Below are 21,675 nucleotides of genomic sequence, written 5' to 3'. Positions count from 1 at the left end.
GTTGCCAGATCCTTCGATATAGTGAGAAGGTGGGGAGGGGTATTACTCAGAAGGGTGGTGGGAATGGGAGATTGGCAGATAGCTGAGATGAGCCTGTTGACGACTCTTAACGACTGCAATAGGTTTTCCAGGAAAAGGCAAGGGGTGAGAAGGTGAGAAATGGCTTAGTCTTTTCAGTGTGATTGCACGCGTGAGCACGTATGCTCTCTTTCCTGCCCCCTCATCTGTGTTGTCTCTGACCTTCGAAAGTTTATGCCAAGTTTATGATTTTGTGTGTGTGTGTGTGTGTATATTTATATATATACACACACACACGCATACACGACAAGGCTGTATATTGTCTCCCTGGTTATTTAACTTATATGCAGAAGGCTGGGCTGGATGAATCCCAAACCGGAATTAAGATTGCCAGAAGAAATATAAACAGCCTCAGATATACTGATAACACAACCTTGATGGCAGAAAGTGAGGAGGAATTAAAGAACTTTTTAATGAGGGTGAAAGAGGAGAGCGCAAAATATGGTTTGAAGCTCAACATCAAAAAAACGGAGATCATGGCCACTGGGCCCATCACCTCCTGGCAAATGTTGTTGTTGTTTAGTCATTTAGTCGTGTCCGACTCTTTGTGACCCCATGGACCAGAGCACGCCAGGCACTCCTGTCTTCCACTGTCTCCCGCAGTTTGGTAAAACTCATGCTGGTAGCTTCGAGAACTTTACTGTTGCTATTTAACAACTGCGAGGCCCACATCCTTGCTGATCTACTGCAAGTCACCCAGAAATCTACCAGTAAGTAGATCCTGATTTACCTTCTGCCTTTCTCTGGAAACAATTAATAAAAACTTTTTAAAAACAAATGAGGAACTCTGGGGCCTGAGAAATAAGCAGGGGACGACGACGACGGGGAACCAGTCACCCCAGAAGTATTTATATAAATTCAATTGTGCTTACAAATGTTCAACTACTGAGAGGCAGGAATATTTACAACTCTCTTGCAAATCACTTGGATCTACCAGTAGATTCTTATCAAACTTCTGGCCAATCTGTAGCATTGGAACTGCACTCCATATGAACTAGGCTGCATTTCAAGGCAAGCCTTAGCATGCATGCAGCAGTGCCGTGGATCAGACCCAACTCTTGTTTTTTTGTTTTAATGAATACAGTTCATGTTTATTGTATGCCTCCCAGAAACCAGTATTCTGCCCTTTCAGGGCCTGCCACTGCTATTTCCCATCACCCCCTCTTTAACAGGTGAGATTCAACCAACTGAGGATGAATGCTCATTGTCATAATAGCCTCCCTGCCAACAAATCATAACACGCCCTCCATAAAGTCTGGGCATAGTCTATGTTAAGTTGTGGGTGAACATATCAGACGACACAGCGATTCTTCAAACAACTCTTGTTTATTCACAGGCCAGAACTGAACTGAACTGAAGGGTTCATCCAGCCTGCTTATATAGAGCTCAACTACAACGCAACAGTAACCACTTTCTGTAACTATCCAATCACTGAACGTCACTTTCGATTCCTTATTTGCATATGTGGACCTGAGTGAAAACTGTCTACAGTATCCCCCTGCTGGCCCAGGGTGAGAACTTCAGTACATAACAGTCTAACTTCTGAGTAAGGCTTGTGCAAGCAAATTGGGACCAATCCTCCATCAAGAGATTGTCCTGAGAAGCTTGTGTCAGCTCCGTTGGTTAGAACATTGTGCTGATAACGCCAAGGTTGCAGGTTTGATCCTCATATGCGACAGTTGCATATTGGACTAAATGATTCTCAGGGTCCCTTCCAATGCTACAATTCTATGATTTTAGATGTGGGACTTGATGGTCTTTTGATGGGATCCTATGCACAAGAAGCTGGCATAAAGAAACCCTGTAAAAATTAAACTGGATTGAAACGTTCAGCAGTGGGGCTGCTGCTCTGCCAAAGTCTGGCAGAGGAGAACAAGTCTTTAAAATACTGTTCTCTGCCAGGTTGCCAGACCAGATTTAGGGTCCTGTATAAGTCCCCATCTATGCCCCTGCTGTGCTCCTAAGACTGTATTTTACTATCTTATACTTGAAGCTTTTGCCTGCTTCCCTCTTGCTGCTTTCCTGATTCAGTATGAAGTGCACTCTTACAGGAACACGGGAACCTGCCTTTTGCCCCATATTGCCTACACTGACTGGCAGCTCTCCTGGATTTCTGGCAGGCGGTCTATCCTATCCCAGCCCTACCTGAAGATGCTAGAGATTGGACTTTTGCATGCACAGCAGACGCCCTAAAGGTAAAGGGACCCCTGTAAAGTGAACCCCGCCTCCTAAATTAGATAGCTAAATGAAGAAAGCTGGAGGAATAACCAGGGATTGATTTGCACGTGGTAAGATTGTAGGTTTTCCTTTAATAGCTATGGAATTGCAAAGTGTTTTAATTCTTTACTCCGAGGAAACGCAGCAAGTTGAATTGTGAGACAATGGCTTTCTTTCCGAGAGATATAAAGGTTGGGGGGGGGTCTATTTTTTCTTAGGATTGTGATTCCTGCATTGCAGGGAGTTGGACTAGAGGAGACTTTGGGTCCCAACTCTACAGTTCTGATTCAAACATTTTGAATGGAACTGCCAACAACAAGCCTAGGACTTGCCGATCAGAAGGTCAGCGGTTCGAATCCCTGCGACAGGGTGAGCTCCCATTGCTCGGTCCCTGCTCCTGCCAACCTAGCAGTTCAAAAGCACATGAAAGTGCAAGTAGATAAATAGGTACATCTCCGGCGGGAAGGTAAATGGCGTTTCCGTGCGCTGCTCTGGTTCTCCAGAAGCGGCTTAGTCATGCTGGCCACATGACCTGGAAGCTGTACGCCGGCTCCCTCGGCCAATAAAGCGAGATGAGCGCCGCAACCTGAGTTGGTCACGACTGGACCTAATGGTCAGGGGTCCCTTTACCTTTACCTAAGTATCTTACTGGGATGGGTATTGTATTTATGTATGCATTCTTCAATGCAAACTGGGGTCAAGAATGGCAAGGGGGGGGGGGAATAGAAATTTCTGAAGTAAATGACTGAAAATTAAATCTGACACTAGGAACAGAGCTTTTCCAGAAGAAAAGGGTTCCACAACCAAACATCTCACCTGGACATTATTTCCTACAAACTTGCTATGTACTGGGTCCAAATTATCTGTTGTAGGAAACATCCTTCCTGCAAGAGTAAATAAAGCTGTTTCCAAGAGTTAAGGTTAGATTTGTGTGTGTGTGTGTGCAGTGACATTTATATAACTTTAACTTACAAGTCTACTTAAAATCACAAAACTGTATAAATGTTCTGCAGCTTTGGATTGCATTAATGCAGGCACGGCCTTTATCATTTATTCTTGACCACAATGAAAACAAAGCCGCCCCTGTGGTTTGTTTCGGCTCCAGTCGGGTGTCACGCTGAGCAAGCTGCACACTGTGCTTTTGTTTTCTTTTATAAGTGAAGCCCTAATTAAAATAGCTGCTGGCATCTGCACATGGGCAGAGAACAAAAAGACGTTTGAGAACTGTCAAGAGCACGCAGTGCTTCGCGAGATGCATTAATGGTTTGACTTCGCCCAAGGCAGTCTCATAGAGAAAAACAAGTTTAAGAGGAGGAAAATTGGTTCCATCCTCTTGACATTTATTTTCCTACAAGAGAATTGGTGGTCTATGCTGGCTTTGGAATGGACGATAGTACTATTATCTTTGCAGGGTCTCCTCCAACCCTCTGTCCAGGTTCTACTTCAGCACAATTTCTAAGCAACAATAGCACGCATTTATTATTTGCAAAGGACAGAAGCCATTCTGATTGAAGTTGAATCCTGACACGACAGAAGTACTGTTTTGGGGGGACAGGGAGCGGGCGGGTGTGGGGGACTCCCTCATCCTGAATGGGGTAAGTGTGCCCCTGAAGGACCAGGTGCACAGTCTGGGAGTCATTTTGCAAGTGAATTTTTATTGTTTTCCTTACATATTCTTTTCCAACAAATTGTAATAGCACCATACATTTCCTTTGACTCTGCCAAGTCACGACCCCCCTCCCTCCCCACAACTGGTATATTTATCCTCTTTCCATCACACATATCATTCTCAAGTTACTACTATTATACATTGGAGGTATTATGTCAATCCTGCTAGTGTCTTGACCTCTTTACAATTCTTCTTTAAGTATTCAATAAATTTACTCCAGTTATTTTGGTATCTTTGATCTCCCTGGTCCCGGATCCTCCCTGACAGTTTGGCAAGTTCTGCATATTCTGTCAACTTCGCCTGCCACTCCTGTATAGTTGGTATATCTTGTACTTTCCATCTTTGGGCCAGAAGGGTCCTCGCGGCAGCTGTAGCATACATGAACAAATTTTGATCTTCTATTTTAATTTCTGTTCCTATTAAGCCTAATAGACACGCTTCTGGTCTTTTGGGGAAAGTATATCTAAATATTTTTTGAGTTCATTATAAATTGCTTCCCAAAACTTTTTTACCTTATCGCAAGTCCACCACATATGGAAATAGTCCCCATCTGCCTTTTTACATTTCCAACACTTTCTTTCTTTTTTCCTATACATTTTAGCTAATTTTACTGGCGTCAAATGCCATCTATACATCATTTTTAGCAAGTTTTCCTTCAAAGCCATGCATCCTGTAAATCTCAAACCCTCCTTCCATAATCTTTTCCACGCATCCAATTCAATGTTATGCCCAATATCAATTGCCCATTTTATCATTGATTCCTTTACTTCTTCATCTTTTGTATACCATTCTAGCAATAAGCTATACATTCTTGATAAAGTTTTATCTTTACAGTCTATTAACTCGATTTGGAATTTCGATTTTTTATCTTCGAACCCATTTCTTTTTTTGTCTTCCTTTAATAAATCGCTGATCTGATGGTATTGCAGCCACCCTGTTAACCTCTTTTCAATTTGGTCGTATGGTTTGAGCTTTATCCCTTGGGCTGTTTTCCTAGTAATATCCTCATATGTTATTCTTTCCCCTTCCATGTTTGCTTTTTTTGTTGTCAGCACCTCAATTGGACTCACAGCTGTCTATGGAGGCGCAGGTTAATTCTGCGTCCAGGGCGGCTGTCTACCAGCTCCACCTGGTACGCAGGCTATTATATTTTGCCCGCAGACTGTCTCACCAGAGTGGTGCATGCTCTAGTTATCTCCCACTTGGACTACTGCAATTCAAAGTGTTGGTGCTGACCTTTAAAGCCCTAAACGGCCTCGGTCCTGTATACCTGAAGGAGCGTCTCCACCCCCATCGTTCAGCCCGGACACTAAGATCCAGCGCTGAGGGCCTTCTGGCAGTTCCCTCATTGCGAGAAGTGAGGTTACAGGGAACCAGACAGAGGGCCTTCGCAGTAGTGGCGCCCACCCTGTGGAATGCTCTCCCTTCAGATGTGAAGGAAATAAGCAGCTATCCTATCTTTAAAAGACATCTGAAGGCAGCCCTGTTTAGGAAGTTTTTAATATTTAATGCTGTATTGTTTTTAACACTTGATTGGGAGTTGCCCAGAGTGGCTGGGGAAACTCAGCTGGATGGGTAGGGTATAAATAATGAATTATTATTATTATTATTATTATTATTATTATTATTATTATTATTATTATTATTATGGAACTGACCAAGGTGTTGAGGTTGATGAGAACATCTTATGCATGTTCAAAATGCACTAACTCCCAGAACTGGGTTAAGAACTAGCTTTGCCTGAGAAGTTAGTGCTCAGCGCAGGAATAATCACACCATACCAAATACAGTAAAATCAGTAACAGATAGCATATGGCCACATTTCTTCAGTAATACTCTCTCAGGAAAGTAGCACAAATCTGTGAAATGTCACCTGTCCCCAAAAAAGGATTTTTAGGTTTTCATATAATTTAGTTGAGACTAACCCTGCATCTTAAGAAGCAGAGACATCACCTTGCCGACAAAGGTCCGTATAGTTAAAGCTATGACTTTCCCAGTAGTGATGTATGGAAGTGAGAGCTGGACCATAAAGAAGGCTGATCACCAAATAATGGATGCTTTTGAATTATGGTGCTGGAGGAGACTCTTGAGAGTCCCATGGACTGCAAGAAGATCAAACCTATCCATTCTGAAGGAAATCAGCCCTAAGTGCTCACTGGAAGGACAGATCCTGAAGCTGAGGCTCCAATACTTTGGCCATCTCATGAGAAGACTCCCTGGAAAAGACCCTGATGCTGGGAAAGATGGAGGGCACAAGGAGAAGGGGACGACAGAGGACGAGATGGTTGGACAGTGTTCTCGAAGCTACCAGCATGAGTTTGACCAAACTGCGGGAGGCAGTGGAAGACAGGAGGGCCTGGCGTGCTCTGGTCCAGGGAGTCACGAAGAGTCGGACACGACTAAACAACTAAACAACAACAACACCCATGTGTTGACATTATATTCAAAAATCTTGTGATAGTAGGTTTATAGCTTTTTGATTCATATCCCACTTTTCCTCCAAGTAGCTCAAGGAGGTAATGTTCTCTTTCTCCCTATTTTACTCCAACAATCCTGTGAGGTGGGTTAGGCCAGCAGTGCCTGGCCCACAGTCAGCCAGTGAGCTTTGTGGCCGAGTGGGGATTCGAACCCTAGTCCCCCCGCTCTGCCTAACCCTCTCACCACTACAGAACACAAAGCACTTTTACAACTGATTGAGCAACCTTGAAGTCAAACATCATTCATCATTTTCTCTCACTCGAGGCAAAAAGTTTTAACTCTTCTTTGAAGTCCAAGACCACACAGCACACTACTTTTAAAAGCTTATTTGCTCTGTGTGGATGAAGGGATCATCAGTAGGCCTGAAGAGCCAGAGGGAAAAAGGTCGCTGTCATCTGTGTGCTACTACTGATCTTTGTAAACTGAAGTTGGGAGGAAAATGCTTTAAAATGATCACAAGATAAGTCCCACCGGACATAAGCAGCTCCTTCTCTGGACCTTTGCCAAGATGCTTGTTAAGCGAAGGCTGGATGCAGATGCTGAGAGAGATGAAATCTTGAAGGCAAATACTCAACTACAACTTTAATCAGTCAAAACAGTTTTACCACAGAAGTGTAATTACCAAAGATGATATCTGAACAAATGCACAAGTAGCTTCTCCCTGACGGAGAAATCTGACCCCAGATTTCAAAGCACTTTTTGTAGTAGGATGTTCACAGGAACAAACTGCATAAACTAGCTTTTTGCTGTATTTTGCCCTTACTCATGTGCCCATCAGTGGTGGTTGCATGTGCAAGATAAGGCTTCTAAGCCTAGCTTACTAAATATTCTAGTTTTCTATGCGCAAGGAGTTTGTGACATATCAGGCAGAGCATTAAAAGAATACTACAATTATTTCCATGAGGTATTATAGGTTTATTTCTTTGAAGCCATATACTTTTATTAAGCATTAAAAATTCACATACAAAACCAAAACCCAGCTCTTCATATATTAACAAAACATGAACCATCATTCCGAAAAGGAGGTGCTGTGCTTAAAATTTCTTCTGTTAAGATACAACCCATGCCCAATAAATTGTACACTGCCGAAAAGTAAAAGTAACGCATTATAGCCACTGAGATTGTGTCTTTGGGAAACATTTTTTTTAAAAAAAAACACAACTTCCATCATGAAAGTTAAGTACACAGACTTGAAAAAAGGGTAAACCATCATTACACAAGGCAAAAATGTTATATATCATTCAAAACTTTTATAAAGAGATGTGGAAAAGTACCTAAAATAGTTTCTTCTTGTATAAAATTTCAGTAATAAAATATTGCTTACAATAAATAAGAAATGTAGATTTCATGAACACTGGTTGCGCCATCATTCACTTTGTACCTAAAAACTGCATTTCATCAGCTAGCGCTCCAGGCTATTTACAGGCAGTCAGAAGTCTTTGTTAAGTCACACCGAAGTATTTATCATCAGTGCCTGGAAGGAACGTAACTAATTTTGGGAGGAGATTAGATGACTTCCAGAGCCAAACTAGTCTCCAGTGCACTTTTCCTCCTCCTCATCTTCTTCTTTTAAAAAAGAGCACTGTATGTAACTTCCATTGCGTTTTGCAATGCATACATGTTTAGAATTTTCCAAAATACTGCTTGAGTATGTAACTGTATGAGATAAGATTAACAAAGCGGGGAAAGGCAAGCTTTGCTGCAGCTATATGGAGATATTGGATTTCATTGCTGCCCGTCCCATCTGTAGACATGGCAATTTTGAACAGTTCTTTAGCAGCTGCTCAATAGCAATGTGACGGACATTAAGCTGTGAAGCCAATGAGTCTTTTTCTTGTACTTGCTTAGTCAGCTCTTCAAACACATCTGAAATAAATATCAGCATCAAGTTAGTCCATGATTTCAGGAAGTACACCCATCACTTTGCAATTCTGTAGTGTCATTTACAAGATACTAAAAACAAAATGAAAGTTGTGAACCTATAAATCAGTAACCTAGAGCCCTTTCTGTCAGTTTGCATTTCTTAGTACAGAAAGTATTGATCTGATGTGTAGAGAGATTTCCTTTTCTACTTAATTCAGGAGGGTTCTGGAAGCTTCTCTGTGTGAAAGAAACAAGCAGAAGGCTCATGATGTTTGGGTTATTCCTTCAGAGAAGCTGAGTACTGCTGGCTTAAACTGTTTCCGTTATCTTTTTCTGTCAAGATCATGCTGACTATAATAATAAGGCCAGAAGAAGCCTGGCTTTCTCTTTCTATCTCTCTTCCTTCTGGTGTGGTGTTCTGTATATAGTGTTAAGGTTTAGTCTTATTATAAGTTATTGTAGGTTTAAGTAAAGTCTGCCGCAACTGGATTTCTTATGGACAGTGCCAATCCTGAATGTATTGGATTTGTGACCATTATGCTCATTTGCCTTCAGTAGCAGTAAAGCTCTGCTGGATGAAATATTACTTGCCTCAGGTCTATTTTCTGGGAATCCTGCAACGTGTTTAAGTTTTTACTCTGCTAACTATAAATTGGGATTCTACTCTGGATCAATATATGAGCAGAATACATGACACTTTCTAGAATGCAGATGGATGCTTTTACATTGTAGTCTCCAAAATTAATTTGTTTCTATTTCCCACAATTTCTACCTTTTTCATGGGAAGAGAGAAAAAAGTGTATTTTCTACACTTAAAACTAGCAGTGTCTTTTTCCTTTATGTATTTATTTTGGAGAGGACCAACCAATAGACAAATATTAAAATTCACCTTACCCTGGATTTGCTGGAGGAGTTTCCCATTCAGCTGTTCCACCTCTGCAAGAGTCATCTTACTCACTGAAACAAGAAAAAAAAACCATAAGCCACCAGACAAAAGAGAGTGGGAGGGGAAGCAATGGAGGGGTGACCTACAAAAATGTTTTAACAAACGATTTTGAAGGGTAACCAAGACTAACATAACTGAATGTTGGGCTTCTTCATTCCACTGTAGTGACAAGTCAGAAAAATGGAAAGCAGCAACATACTTAGGGTATTAATGTTCAGAAGAACATGGCAACCCCAAACACCCAGGAGTTAAAAAGTGCAAGACTTTAGTTCATATAGGTAAAGGTAAAGGGACCACTGACCATTAGGTCCAGTCGCGAACGATTCTGGGGTGGTGGCACTCATCTTGCTTTATTGGCCTAGGGAGCCGGCGTACAGCTTCTGGGTCATGTGGCCAGTATGACTAAGCTGCTTCTGGAGAACCAGAGCAGCGCACGGAAACGCCGTTTACCTTCCCACCGGAGCGGTACCTATTTATCTACTTGCACTTTGATGTACTTTCGAACTGCTAGGTGGGCAGGAGAAGGGACCGAGCAACGGGAGCTCACCTGTCGTGGGGATCTGAACCGCCGACCTTCTGATCGGCAAGCCCGAGGCTCTGTGGTTTAACCCACAGCGCCACCAGCGTCCCGATAGCGCCACCCGCATCCCTTAAGTTCATACAACTGCCTTAATGTGAATTTGTGCCCTTTCTATGTCATATCCCATGAAGTCACACTCTTATCTGGTCAGGGTTATAAACATCCCTTTGGGGAAAATAAATGGGAAGATGTATGTGGCGATAAAAACTGAACAGGCTTAACAGACTCTTGCTTGTTATCAGTTCCCCACCCACCAGCACACAGCAGAACTTCTGCACCCTTCAAAGCTGCTCCAGGATTGTAAAACCTTTACTAGACACTAAATTAAGCATTCAAAGAGATCGATATTACTGGATTAACAGTGTCATCTTATACATGTTTCCCCAGAAGTAAGTTTCCATACACTCAATGGAGCTTACTCTCTTGTAAATGTCATGAGGCTGCAATCCTAAACACAACACAAAATCTGCTGATTTAAAATGAAGTCTTTACATTTACGGGTTCTATGATTGTGAACTCAGAAGACCTCCCTCCTTCTGCTCAAGTGTTAATTGCTGGAGTGAATCCACGGTGTCAATGAAACGCTCAAAGATAAATACAATTTTAGTGTTTGCACATCAACTCAAAAAGGAAGACTTCCCTTGTTTCATGGTGCATTTGACAATCAGATACTAGCAAGCAACATTTACTCTTTTCCCATTTCCAGTGACTTTCAGACGACTAAGTCCGATTACTAAAAGCTATTAAAAATGCCTTTATAAAGATTTAGAGCAAAAATATCGAGACACATAAGCATAAGCACTTCTTCCACTTACATTGCTCCCTGCTGTACTGCGGGTGTCTTCTTTGGACCTGGGTATCTGGACCTGTTTCAGCTTTCCCCATCTCCGCTGACTGGTCGTGACTGGACCACAATGAACTACTACAGTGTAAGGTAGCACCTGCTTGCTGCAACATATCAAGTCTAAAATCGCTGGATTCTCTTGGCTCTAGAATACTGTGCGAACAGTTTGAAATACTCCCGGAGTTTCCATCTATCCATTTTGCAGAGTATTTAGGAACTTGGGAATCAAATTGTGGCAGTAGCTTTCTCTCTCTCTGATGTCTAAAGCCAAACAGCTGATGCTGTGCTTGCTTCGAACTTTCAGAATCCAAATCCAAATCTTTGTTTTGTGCATACTGTATAATCCAGTTAATTTTTTTGCTCAGTATGTTTTTCACTTCTGCATATGTGCTCTTGGAGAGTTTTGACTGTGGGCAACTCTGGTTTGCTATTAAGTGGAATTTCTCAAAACAGTCTCTGTGTCCCCTTAATGATCTTGTATGCAGAAGATCAGACTTTGGTATTCCTGAGGGGAGAAAAAAGTTACAAGTGGACACTGTAATTCAATTATATTAAATTGTAGGCTGCAGATATTTTAAGAAGAAATCGGCACTCAATGAAGACTAGACACAGGTTGCAAGGACACAAGGTTGATAAAGAGGTAATTTTCTGTATCTCATAGTCACTTAATTTTTCTCATAAGCAGCTCAAAGAGTTATCCACACCCCTATATAATGAAATAAAATCATCTCCACTTCCACAACCTCGGCACCTAGGAACTACCACAGAGGATCAGTCTAAGCGACTAAGAGGAAGCTAAATATACCAGTGATGGGAGTCCCCAAGTAACAGGACCCACCTGGCATAATGACCAGTTTTGCTTGGATTCAGCATCAAGTATGACTCCATCTGGTATCGTTCAACTCGTTCCATATATCACATATGAAGGGAGCACATGGCGCTGTAGTCTAAACCACTGAGCCTCTTGGGCTTGCTGATCAGAAGGTCAGCAGTTTGAATCTTTGTGACCGGGTGAGTTCCTGTTGCTCTGTCCCAGCCAACCTAGCAGCTCTAAAGCACACCAGTGCAAGTAGATAAATAGGTACCGCTGCGGCGGGAAGATAAATAATGTTTCCGTGCTCTCTGGCTTCCATCACGGTGTCCCGTTGTGCCAGAAGCGGTTTAGTCATTCTGGTCACATGACCTGGAAAGCTGTCTGAGGACAAATGCCAGCTACCTTGGCCTGAAGCGAGATGAGCACCACACCCCATAGTGGCCTTTGTCTAGACTTAACCATCCAGGGTTCCTTTACCTTTTACCTATCTTTATATCACACATAAACCAAACTGAATCCTATTAAGACTAAGGTAGGAATTTATAGACTACAGGAATACAGTGGTCCAGCTGTGCCCCTATCTGGACAAGGATAGCCTAACTTCCGTCGTCTATGGTTAACATCTCTAATGTTTACGGCAAAAAATGATAAGTACTATACTGAGATAGGTAGAGTCACTCAGGGCATCAGCACCTTTAATATGGCACCAATACAGCCTTTCACAAAACTGGAAAGTGATGCTTTGTAGAATCACTGGACATAATCTGTTATCTAAGCACCTTTAAATAGGCTGGATTTTGACTAGGAAAAGCTCAGCAAACATCTATCATAAAGCAGATTATGAAATACATGTATGAATGTGAAATAAAGGAGTGTGGCAGTGCTGCAACTGTAATTCTCCACTGAGAAAAAAATGTGTTGCTGTTTTCACCAGAAGGACTACAAAAACATTTTTGTTCCGTTCTACACATGGGTTTTGTCTCTCATCTATAGGAGTTGGGAAAGAATAACTCTAATCTTCCTTCTGAATCTCACTGAGAAGCTCACTTATTTCACATATGCTGCCACTCCCAAAAACATGGAGGGGAGATTTTCGCATTCTGCATCCCAACAGCCAACAGAAGCTGTGTTCATGCATTACACGGAACCACAGTTGATTCCAGCATGGTCTCGCTCCTGGCCATGCAAAGCAAAGTTCATGGTTTGTTTCCCTCAAACAAACCTTGGCTACTGCTTGTGCTGTGTTTGGAGAAGACTCAAACCAGGAGCTTGGAGAAGAAACAAACAATGAACTCACGTTTGACTAACACAAGATGAAAAGCTTTGTGCTTCGTTGCTTCCAGCATGGCCAGGAGCAAAATGTGGACTTTTGAGTAATTTCATTAAATTTGCACAACTTGATTGCAAAAAACCTCAAAGCTGATTGTTTCAAGTTAAACTATAGTTAAGCATTATGTATGAGGCACTAGAATCTTCATGGAAGTTTTCAACTGAGTGTACAACACCTGCAATAAAGACGAAGTGACAGTACACTGGCTGAGCAGAATTTATTCTGAAGAACAGCTGACTTTTTAAAATGAGTAAATAATATTTATATTAGTTCTCTCAGTCTACTATGATTCTGCCACTCAAGCTCATGCTATTGTTTAAAAATATTTAAAGACACTGCTATTTATATCACTATATTAAACCCAGCAAATACCCTGTATAAATGCCTCACCAACACCGTGCGGGACTGTGCCAGAAAATCAAGAAGCAATGATTTCCGGCAACTTATTACTGTGCAAGCAAATTAGCCTGTGGTACTGCTGGTTTTGAGTATGGAAAAATGCAGTCTTACCAAGACATTTAGGCATTCAGCCATACTGGCATAAGGCATTTAGCCAGTATGTAACTCTGAAGGATTATCTCCCTGTAGAGTTGTAACTGAACTGACAAGCAGCTCTCAGCCAGCAGCTACTTATATTATGCCTGGGAGGACCCTCTATATTTGAAAAGCTTTAATTAAAATGCTGAAAAGGAACTCATGCCCCAACATATTTCTATCTTGGCTAAATATAAAACAGATGCTTAGAACAGCAAGCATGTACATGTAAAGAAAGTAGGAACTAAATCATCTGCTTTTCAAGAAGTATTTCAGAACAGGTGCAGATGTATTTTGAAGTAGGCATTTATTCTTTTCTACAGCCTTCTGCAATGGAAGATCTCATTATATGGAACAGCCAGCATCAGCTTTTGTACCCAGCTCATGTTGCTGTGTTACACAATAGCTGCTGGGCTTGTTTTCTCTTTGTGTGCAAGTCTCTAATCCAAAGAGCTATGCTAGCAGCTGGGCAAGTTCAAAGAGCCATGAACAGGCACACACACACAGCTTTGATGCCAGGACTTGCCAGCTAGCTGTTAACATCCACTGCCACCCTTTCTCCAGGTTGGATGGCACCCAAGTTTTTATTTCCTTAGATGCAATTATCCCTAGGTGGCTGATAATTAAGTAAAAGACCATTTTAGGATTTTGCTTTGTTGCTGTGTGCATGTGGAGAGGTAGATTTTGTAAAGGTTTTTTAACGGATTTCTGTCTAACTCAATGGAATGATTAATCAAATTTAAAAAGCACGCTGTATGGAGTAATTATTCCTTAATTGATTAAAAGAGATGGGTTGAAGTGTTTTTACTGCAAAGTAATAGTGTGAGTGAAAGTAATAGTGTGCAAAGTAATAGTGTGAGTCAATTGATCAGAACTTTTTGTTTTGTTACAGGGGAATTGTTACCAAGATAACAGGCCATTAAGATACAGGTCTGGAATGATCATACAACTGCAAAACAGGAGGGTCATTCAGTCTAAACCACTGCCTTGTTTTTTTTACTTATTATAAAATTTCAACCCAACCCCTGCCGCCAAAAGAGCCCAGAGTGTGAAACACAGCAACAAAGAAATCCACTCAGGAAAAGTGGAGTGCTTTCTACTTCTGGTACCAAGTAAGATTTTAGTAACAACTGCTCAATATTCATCTGCCCGATTATTAGATTCCATACAGGGCAAACTAGAGAAAGGGGATCTATTTGTTGTTATAGATCAACAATCCTCAATCAGCTTTGCTGCCTAGACTGGTATCTAAAAAAATAGCATTGACTGTAGTCTGCTAACCTTTGTTGTCTCAAATATGTATGAGGCAAAACTCTAAAGTCATTTGTGCAGGAAGGATATTACTGGATGGAACACCAGCAAATGTTTATTACTACAGAAATGTGTTTAGACTTGCTTACTTGGGACTTGTTCATCCCTTACGAAATACAGTTCACGACAAAATGCACATGGTTCCACTTGTCTTTTAGAATATACAATACTGTACAGAACCATACAATTTAACTATTATTCTAGGTCAAATTTCTATTCTTTGCAGCCCACAAACCCATTACTAAAGAGTAGTTAAACTTCATATTTCAACACAGCACTGTTTATTCTAAAGACAAGTGGGAGACCAAACATTTGTCAAGAAATGTATTTTGTAATACACAAACACATATTTATGAAGGCTGGAACTGTAACAAAACTGAGAATAAGGGAAAGTGAAATCGCCAAGTAAATGCGTGCTTAGAAATGCACAGGTGCTTATTTAAAGACTGGGCAAATGTAAGTATCGGTTAACTAAACTAGCAGTCCTTCAAATCCTGATTATCAGATTATAAAGTTACAAAAAGCTCAAGAGTAAATTACAGTAACTATTTACAGGGCTCACATGCATATAGTACAAGCCCAATAGGTTTGAGTTGTATTCCGATCCCCTCTTCTCCAAACTGAGTGATTATTTTTTTAAATTCACACAAACACCCTGTGAGGGAGATGGAGCTTAAAGTTAGCGTCTTGCTTAATACCATAAGGTAAATCTCAAAGCATAACAGGGATGTGAACGCAGGTTTCGTGTGTCTGAATTAAAGACTTTAGTAGCGGCATCAAGCTAACCTGACAGTCATGCTGGATCCTTACAAGTTTTCAGCTTGAAAGTATTTTAAACCATTGCTAGGAAACAAGACTGGCAAGAGTTTTTGCTGCACACTGACAGGCTCTAAATATATATATAAATAAAATGCAATTATCTGTCTGTTTCATTTCCCTCAGACCTCACTAAGATTTTGTCTCTCAACATTCAGTGTTTATATACCTGTGACCATATATTCCATTCCATATATTAGAGGGTTGCTGGGGTTTTTTTGGTGGCATACAAATCTTGTTAAATAAATAAAATCTGATATGGGAAAGCTTATGCTATAATAAATTGGTTTGCCTTTAAGGTGTCACAAAACTCAGTTGTTTTTACAGATGGCTACTCCATCTGGCAAGGACATAATGTGGTTGCTAAGAAACAGTAGGTTATCCTGCATTTAGATCCTTAAACCCTGAAAAAGTCCAACAAGTGATCTGTATTATTTAGTGACTACTTTTGAATTTGTCTCTATTACTGTAGATGTTTTTTAGTGGATAAGACACTACAGAGAATTTTCACAAATATACTAACAGTTAAAATGTTGTATTTATTTACTACTTTTCTAGTAAAAGAGACATTCTTCCAATAATAAGAATAAGAATTTCCTTTCAGAATTTCCCAAAGCCTCAATGGCGCAGTATTATTATTCAATGTTAGGCTACACTTACCTTCAATGTTTAGCTCAAAACAAATGTGGCAGAATGAGAGAGTCTCTCTTTCTGTTCCTAACTTGCACACGCTGCAAATATTATCATCGTTCAAGTCAATGTTAACAAACTGCTCTTCGTTCATAGTGTCCCTAAAAGAGAAAATGCCCTGTTACCCAGTGAAGGCTGAAGAAAACCACATCCTAGCACTAACCACAACCTAAATTTGAACATATGGTAATGCACCTGAGGGTTTCTATTTTCCATTTCCCATATATTTAAAACTAAAGCCTTATCTCTAGACATCCTTTATTCTACATTTTCATAATTTAAAGCCTACAGGATTAGTATTCTCCACATTTGGTTTGCTCTACATGGCCTAAATACTTTAAAACTCACTGAGCAAGTGCTTAAATTATATGCTCTTCTGTGGTTCTCTAACCTGATATGACAGGAAAACAATGCCCTTTGACATGCTCACTATGTTTTTCCTGTGAACAATTAACTGTATTTAAGGATTTAAAATATTTGTGCCAATTCAGTTTGGCAGCCACAGAAGTATTTTGCATTTTTGTCACTTGTCTAAAAACATGAACACATCACAACTTGCAGTTTTTATTTTAATATTTATATTCCGCTTTCCACTATGTAGGTCTCAAAGTGGCTTAGAGCAATAAAATATACTGCACACAAAGTTGACACCACAAATTAAACCTCTAACGTTTAAATCTAAAAAAGAAAAGAAAAATGTAAAACTTCTGAGAAGCATCCAGGGTACAAAAGCCTCCTGAAATAAAACAGTTCTGGCCAGATGTCTGAAACTCAGTAGGGGCGGTGGCAGTCTTAACTTCTTGTGGGAAGGAGTTCCACAGAGCTGGGCCCACAACAATGCCTCCACCAAGTCATCTGAAGCCTATACTGTACATGTTTTGCCTTACACATTTTCCAAACACGGCTGGCACTGTGAATATTAATCTGGAATAGTTAACAGGCTCGATCACATCTCCTGTGCAATACACTAGTGTTGTAATTAAGGATTGTAATGTCATTTGGCTTGAACATCCTGTTTAAACTACATTCAGTATAAGGCTTGGATTCTGCAGGGGCAACCATGCCGAATAATGTATGATGATGATTTTCAATTCATCAGGCTGCTAATATAAAGGGTAAGTTAATGAAACCCAGCATCCTGTGTAGTAAATTGAAATTGTTTCTCTCTCAAACTGTTCATTAGCTATTAAGAGTCCATTAACTATACAGAACATTCATTTGAGTTTTACTTAAGGCCTTCAAGAGATTTGAAGTACTCTTATTTAATACCCACAGAAACTATAACCAGGATTCTATGAGGCTGCATACACACTATACATTTAAAGCACCCCCACCCCAAAATAATATGGAAACTATTCCATTAAGGGTGCTGGAAACTGTAGCTCTGTGAGGCGCAAACTACAATTCCCATGGGGTATTGTTTTTATTATTATTATTATGTTGTGTATTTTGTGTTTTGTATACTGTAAACCACTCTGTGATCCTCAGATGAAGGGCGGTATATAAATTTATTTTGTTATTGTTATTATTCATCATGTGTATGCAACTTAGGTCATCTTTTTACAAAAAAGAAATCAAAACAAAAGAATATAGAGAACTGGCCAATAGTGCTGTGGTTATCAACCTACATCTTTGAGAATCAAGGCATCCACTAGATCACACTGGCTCATCTTCTAGGAGAAATGCCGTATTTTTCGCTCTATAACACACACCCGACCATAACACACACGTAGTTTTTAGGGGAGGAAAATCCGTAGGCATGCCACCCGTAGGCTTTTCCTCCATAACACGCACAGACATTTCCCCTTACTTTCTAGGAGGAAAAAAGTGAGTGTTATGGTGCAAAAAATACGGTACATGTCATCCTTAGTATTTTTAAAAAATTTGCTCGCTTTGACAGAGACAATAAGGATTGTCCTTTAGACCAGTCTCCCTTGTTGTCTTAAAAATTAAACAGAAAATAAAGCTAACTTCTTATCCCCACTCCCTGAAATGGTGCTGGCTGTGGCAAGGGAAATGTACTTAACACATGCTCAGAGTCACATGTTTTTCAGTAAAAGTGGTAAATCTGCAGCACACCAAACCTTGTTCGATTCCAGAAACCCACCAGCCCAGGCAATAGTCAGGGATGAAGGGGATTGTTCTCCGGCAGTATTTGAGGGCAAAATGCTCCTCATCTCATCATTAAGTAGGCAGGGTGGATTTTGAATGCTGTTGGGTGGTTTTTGTGGATCAACACTTTTAATGGATTTGTATGATTGCTGCCACTGCAAATTGCTTGGGTAGTCCTTTGTGTTAAGCAATACATAAGCAGAATAAATCTAACCTAATCTCTGCCCTACAAATTAGCAATTGTGTTCAGGTGCTGGGATTGTAATTTAGTTTCAAAATTAAACCATGTCACTTAATTAAATAAGGCTGCTCCATTACTCACTCTGCCTCCTCGGTACTATTCAGAATATTCCATTAGCTAGAACCAAGTGGGAGTTTCAGGGCTAAGAAGGGTTTAGGACCAAGTTGCTGCCCAGATAGTGACTGCCTGGGAAACACATCAATGCTGCCTTGGGGGTGGGGTGTTTGTGCACAATTAAATAAAAATAAGTGAAGAACCACAATTAAGAGCGGAAGGTTGATGGGGAAGCAATTAACATGCAGGGAGAAGTGGATTCAGCACAGCCTCAACATTTCCTCCATGGCAGATTTCACAAGCCACCTAAACACTCCCCCTCCCTCAAAAAAACTAGTCATAAATATGGCTCCAGCACTACCAAAATGTAGATTTCCCTAAACATGCCTCCACACTACATTCAGTATACGGCTTGGATTCTGCAGGGGCAACCATGCTGTATAATGTACAGTGGTGATTTTCAATTCAATTCAAGGCTGCTAATATAAAGGGTACCTCACTTGGCATGCCTATTCCCTTAGTAAACATACATATTATTAACTCCTCTTAAACTAATTTTATATATATATATATATATATATATATATATATATATATATATATATATTTGCTTTCGTATATATATATATATTTGTTGTGGTTGTTTAGTCGTGTCCGACTCTTCGTGACCCCATGGACCAGAGCACGCCAGGCACTCCGTCTTCATATATATATATATACACACACACATATATATATATATAAACATGTTTGTATGTGTGCATATATATATATATATATATATATATATATATATACACACACACACACACACACACACATACACATACAGTGGTACCTCAGGTTACATACGCTTCAGGTTACAGACTCCGCTACAGTGGTGCTTAGCTAAAGTGGTGCTTCAGGTTAAGAACAGTTTCAGGTTAAGAACGGACCTCCGGAACGAATTAAGTTCTTAAACCGAGGTATCACTCTATGTTTGTTTGTGTGTGTGTGTGTGTCTTCATTCACACACACACACACACACACACACACGTGTATTAATAACTCCTCTTGAACTACACACACACACACACACAAATAAATAAATATTCTCCTTTAAACCTGCCATTTATCCACTTCCCACCGAGGCTCATCTTAATACCCTCAAACAGCCACCCCCTTTTCTAACCAATGCAAATATCATTGTCGTTAACGCTTCCCCCTTAAACCGGGGCCCTTACCAACTTCCCATACATCGGGACCAAACCTAATGATACCTTCTCAGCAGGAACCTTTTTGCCCGTTTGCCAAACAGCCACGGGGAGGGGGGGAGCGCCCCCATCTAACACTCAGTTAACCCTATAGTCGCCGTTCTCAAGCGCGCTCCGACACCGTGGTCACCCACGATCCAAGAGCATTGCCTGAGGGCCAGAGCTCCCGGGGAAGGAGGAGGAGGTCACAGGGAAGCCCTACGCCGGGAACAAGGGAGGGAGGGAGGGAGGCCGTCCCCGCGGGCCCTGCCGCCTGAGGCAGCCGCCTCGCCTCGCCTCAGGGCCGGCCTTGGTCGAGAATAACCGGCGGCCGCCTCGGAAACCGTCGCTTCCCCTCACCGTGTCCGCGCTCCGCCCGCCGCGTTCCCACTCTTGTCTTCCGGAGCCGCCGAGCACCGTCTGAGAGGAAAAGGCGAAAGACGGGCTCCGCTCGGCCTCCTCGCGCCCGGAGCCCCGCCCACGCCCCGCCTCCTCGGACTGGACCACAGAAAGGGGGTGCGCGTCTGTGTCCTCATTTTTTGTATATGCGCGCGCGTTTATTCGTTTTTCCCCCCTCCTCTCGCCTTGCTATTCGCCTTTATCTGCTCTGCTCGCGTTTCTTCCAGAAAGCGGCCTGGCTTGACTTCTGTCCGCACGCAAAACATACAAACACCCCCGAACACCAATGGGCCCGGCCGGGAATAGCCGTCGCGCGCTGCACGAGAGCGCAGAGACATACAGAAAAAAGTGCAGAGTGGCGCGCCGAACCTCAGTTTCTGGGTTCTGTCGGTTGCTTTCTTCCTGCGGGGAGAGCAGCATAGCTGTCAACTTTTCCCTTTTATTGCAAGGAATAAGAGAATTTCACTTAAAAAAAGGGAAACGTTGACAGCTATGGAGAGCAGAGCGACGGGCTTTGCAGAGGATGGAGCGCAGGGTTGCAGCAGCCCACGGGGAAGGTCTTGTTTGCAAGAGCCCTGCTTTTCAAATAGGATAATTCCTAGTGAACCTAGACAAAAAGCAGAGACATCACCTTGCCGACAAAGGTCCGTATAGTTAAAGCCATGGTTTTCCCAGTAGTGATGTATGGAAGTGAGAGCTGGACCATAAAGAAGGCTGATCGCCGAAGAATTTATGCTTTTGAATTATGGTGCTGGAGGAGACTCTTGAGAGTCCCATGGACTGCAAGAAGATCAAACCTCTCCATTCTGAAGGAAATCAGCCCTGAGTGCTCACTGCAAGGACAGATCCTGAAGCTGAGGCTCCAATACTTTGGCCGCCTCATGAGAAGAGAAGACTCCCTGGAAAAGACCCTGATGTTGGGAAAGAGGGAGGGCACAAGGAGAAGGGGATGACAGAGGACGAGATGGTTGGATAGTGTTCTTGAAGCTACCAGCATGAGTTTGACCAAACTGCAGGAGGCAGTGGAAAACAGGAGTGCCTGGCGTGCTCTGGTCCAGGGGGTCACGAAGAGTCGGACTCGACTAAATGACTAAACAACAACAACAAAATTCCTACTGAATCGCTCCCTAAGCCAGGGTTTCCCAAACTTGGGTCTCCAGCTGTTTTTGGACTACAATTTCCATTATCCCTGACCATTGGTCCTGCTAGCTATGGATGATGGGAGTTGCGGTCCAAAAACAGCTGCAGACCCAAGTTTGGGAAACCCTGGCCTAAGCCATTCTAGGGAGCATTTACTGAAGAGGTAAAATGAGAGTTCGCAATATGTATTTTTGTGCTTTTATGCTGCAAACTGGCCTGTGATCCTCAAAGAATGATATATAATAATAATAATATCAGGGCGGCTAACACCAGTAAAATTACAGTAAAAACATAATAGGGAAAAAAACCCAATTTAAAATGCAGGTC

At 41.6% G+C, this 21,675-nt stretch overlaps 1 protein-coding gene across 1 annotated transcript; it reads right to left on the bottom strand.

The window, feature by feature from the left end:
• Positions 1-7,333: 7,333 nt before the first annotated feature.
• On the bottom strand, positions 7,334-20,316 carry LOC308596384 (protein EURL). Its single transcript, XM_081211293.1, has 5 exons — positions 20,170-20,316; positions 16,141-16,271; positions 10,647-11,180; positions 9,200-9,262; positions 7,334-8,308 (listed from the first exon to the last, which is right to left on the bottom strand). Exons 2-5 carry the CDS (start codon positions 16,262-16,264, stop codon positions 8,148-8,150), a joined length of 882 nt encoding a protein of 293 aa, XP_081067419.1. The 5' UTR covers positions 16,265-16,271; positions 20,170-20,316; the 3' UTR covers positions 7,334-8,147.
• Positions 20,317-21,675: the final 1,359 nt, after the last annotated feature.

The sequence above is a fragment of the Podarcis bocagei genome (genome assembly GCF_964188305.1).
Source record: "Podarcis bocagei genome assembly, chromosome: 10".
NCBI classification, from domain to species: Eukaryota; Metazoa; Chordata; class Lepidosauria; order Squamata; family Lacertidae; genus Podarcis; species Podarcis bocagei.
This window is presented reverse-complemented; position numbering and strand designations above follow the sequence as displayed.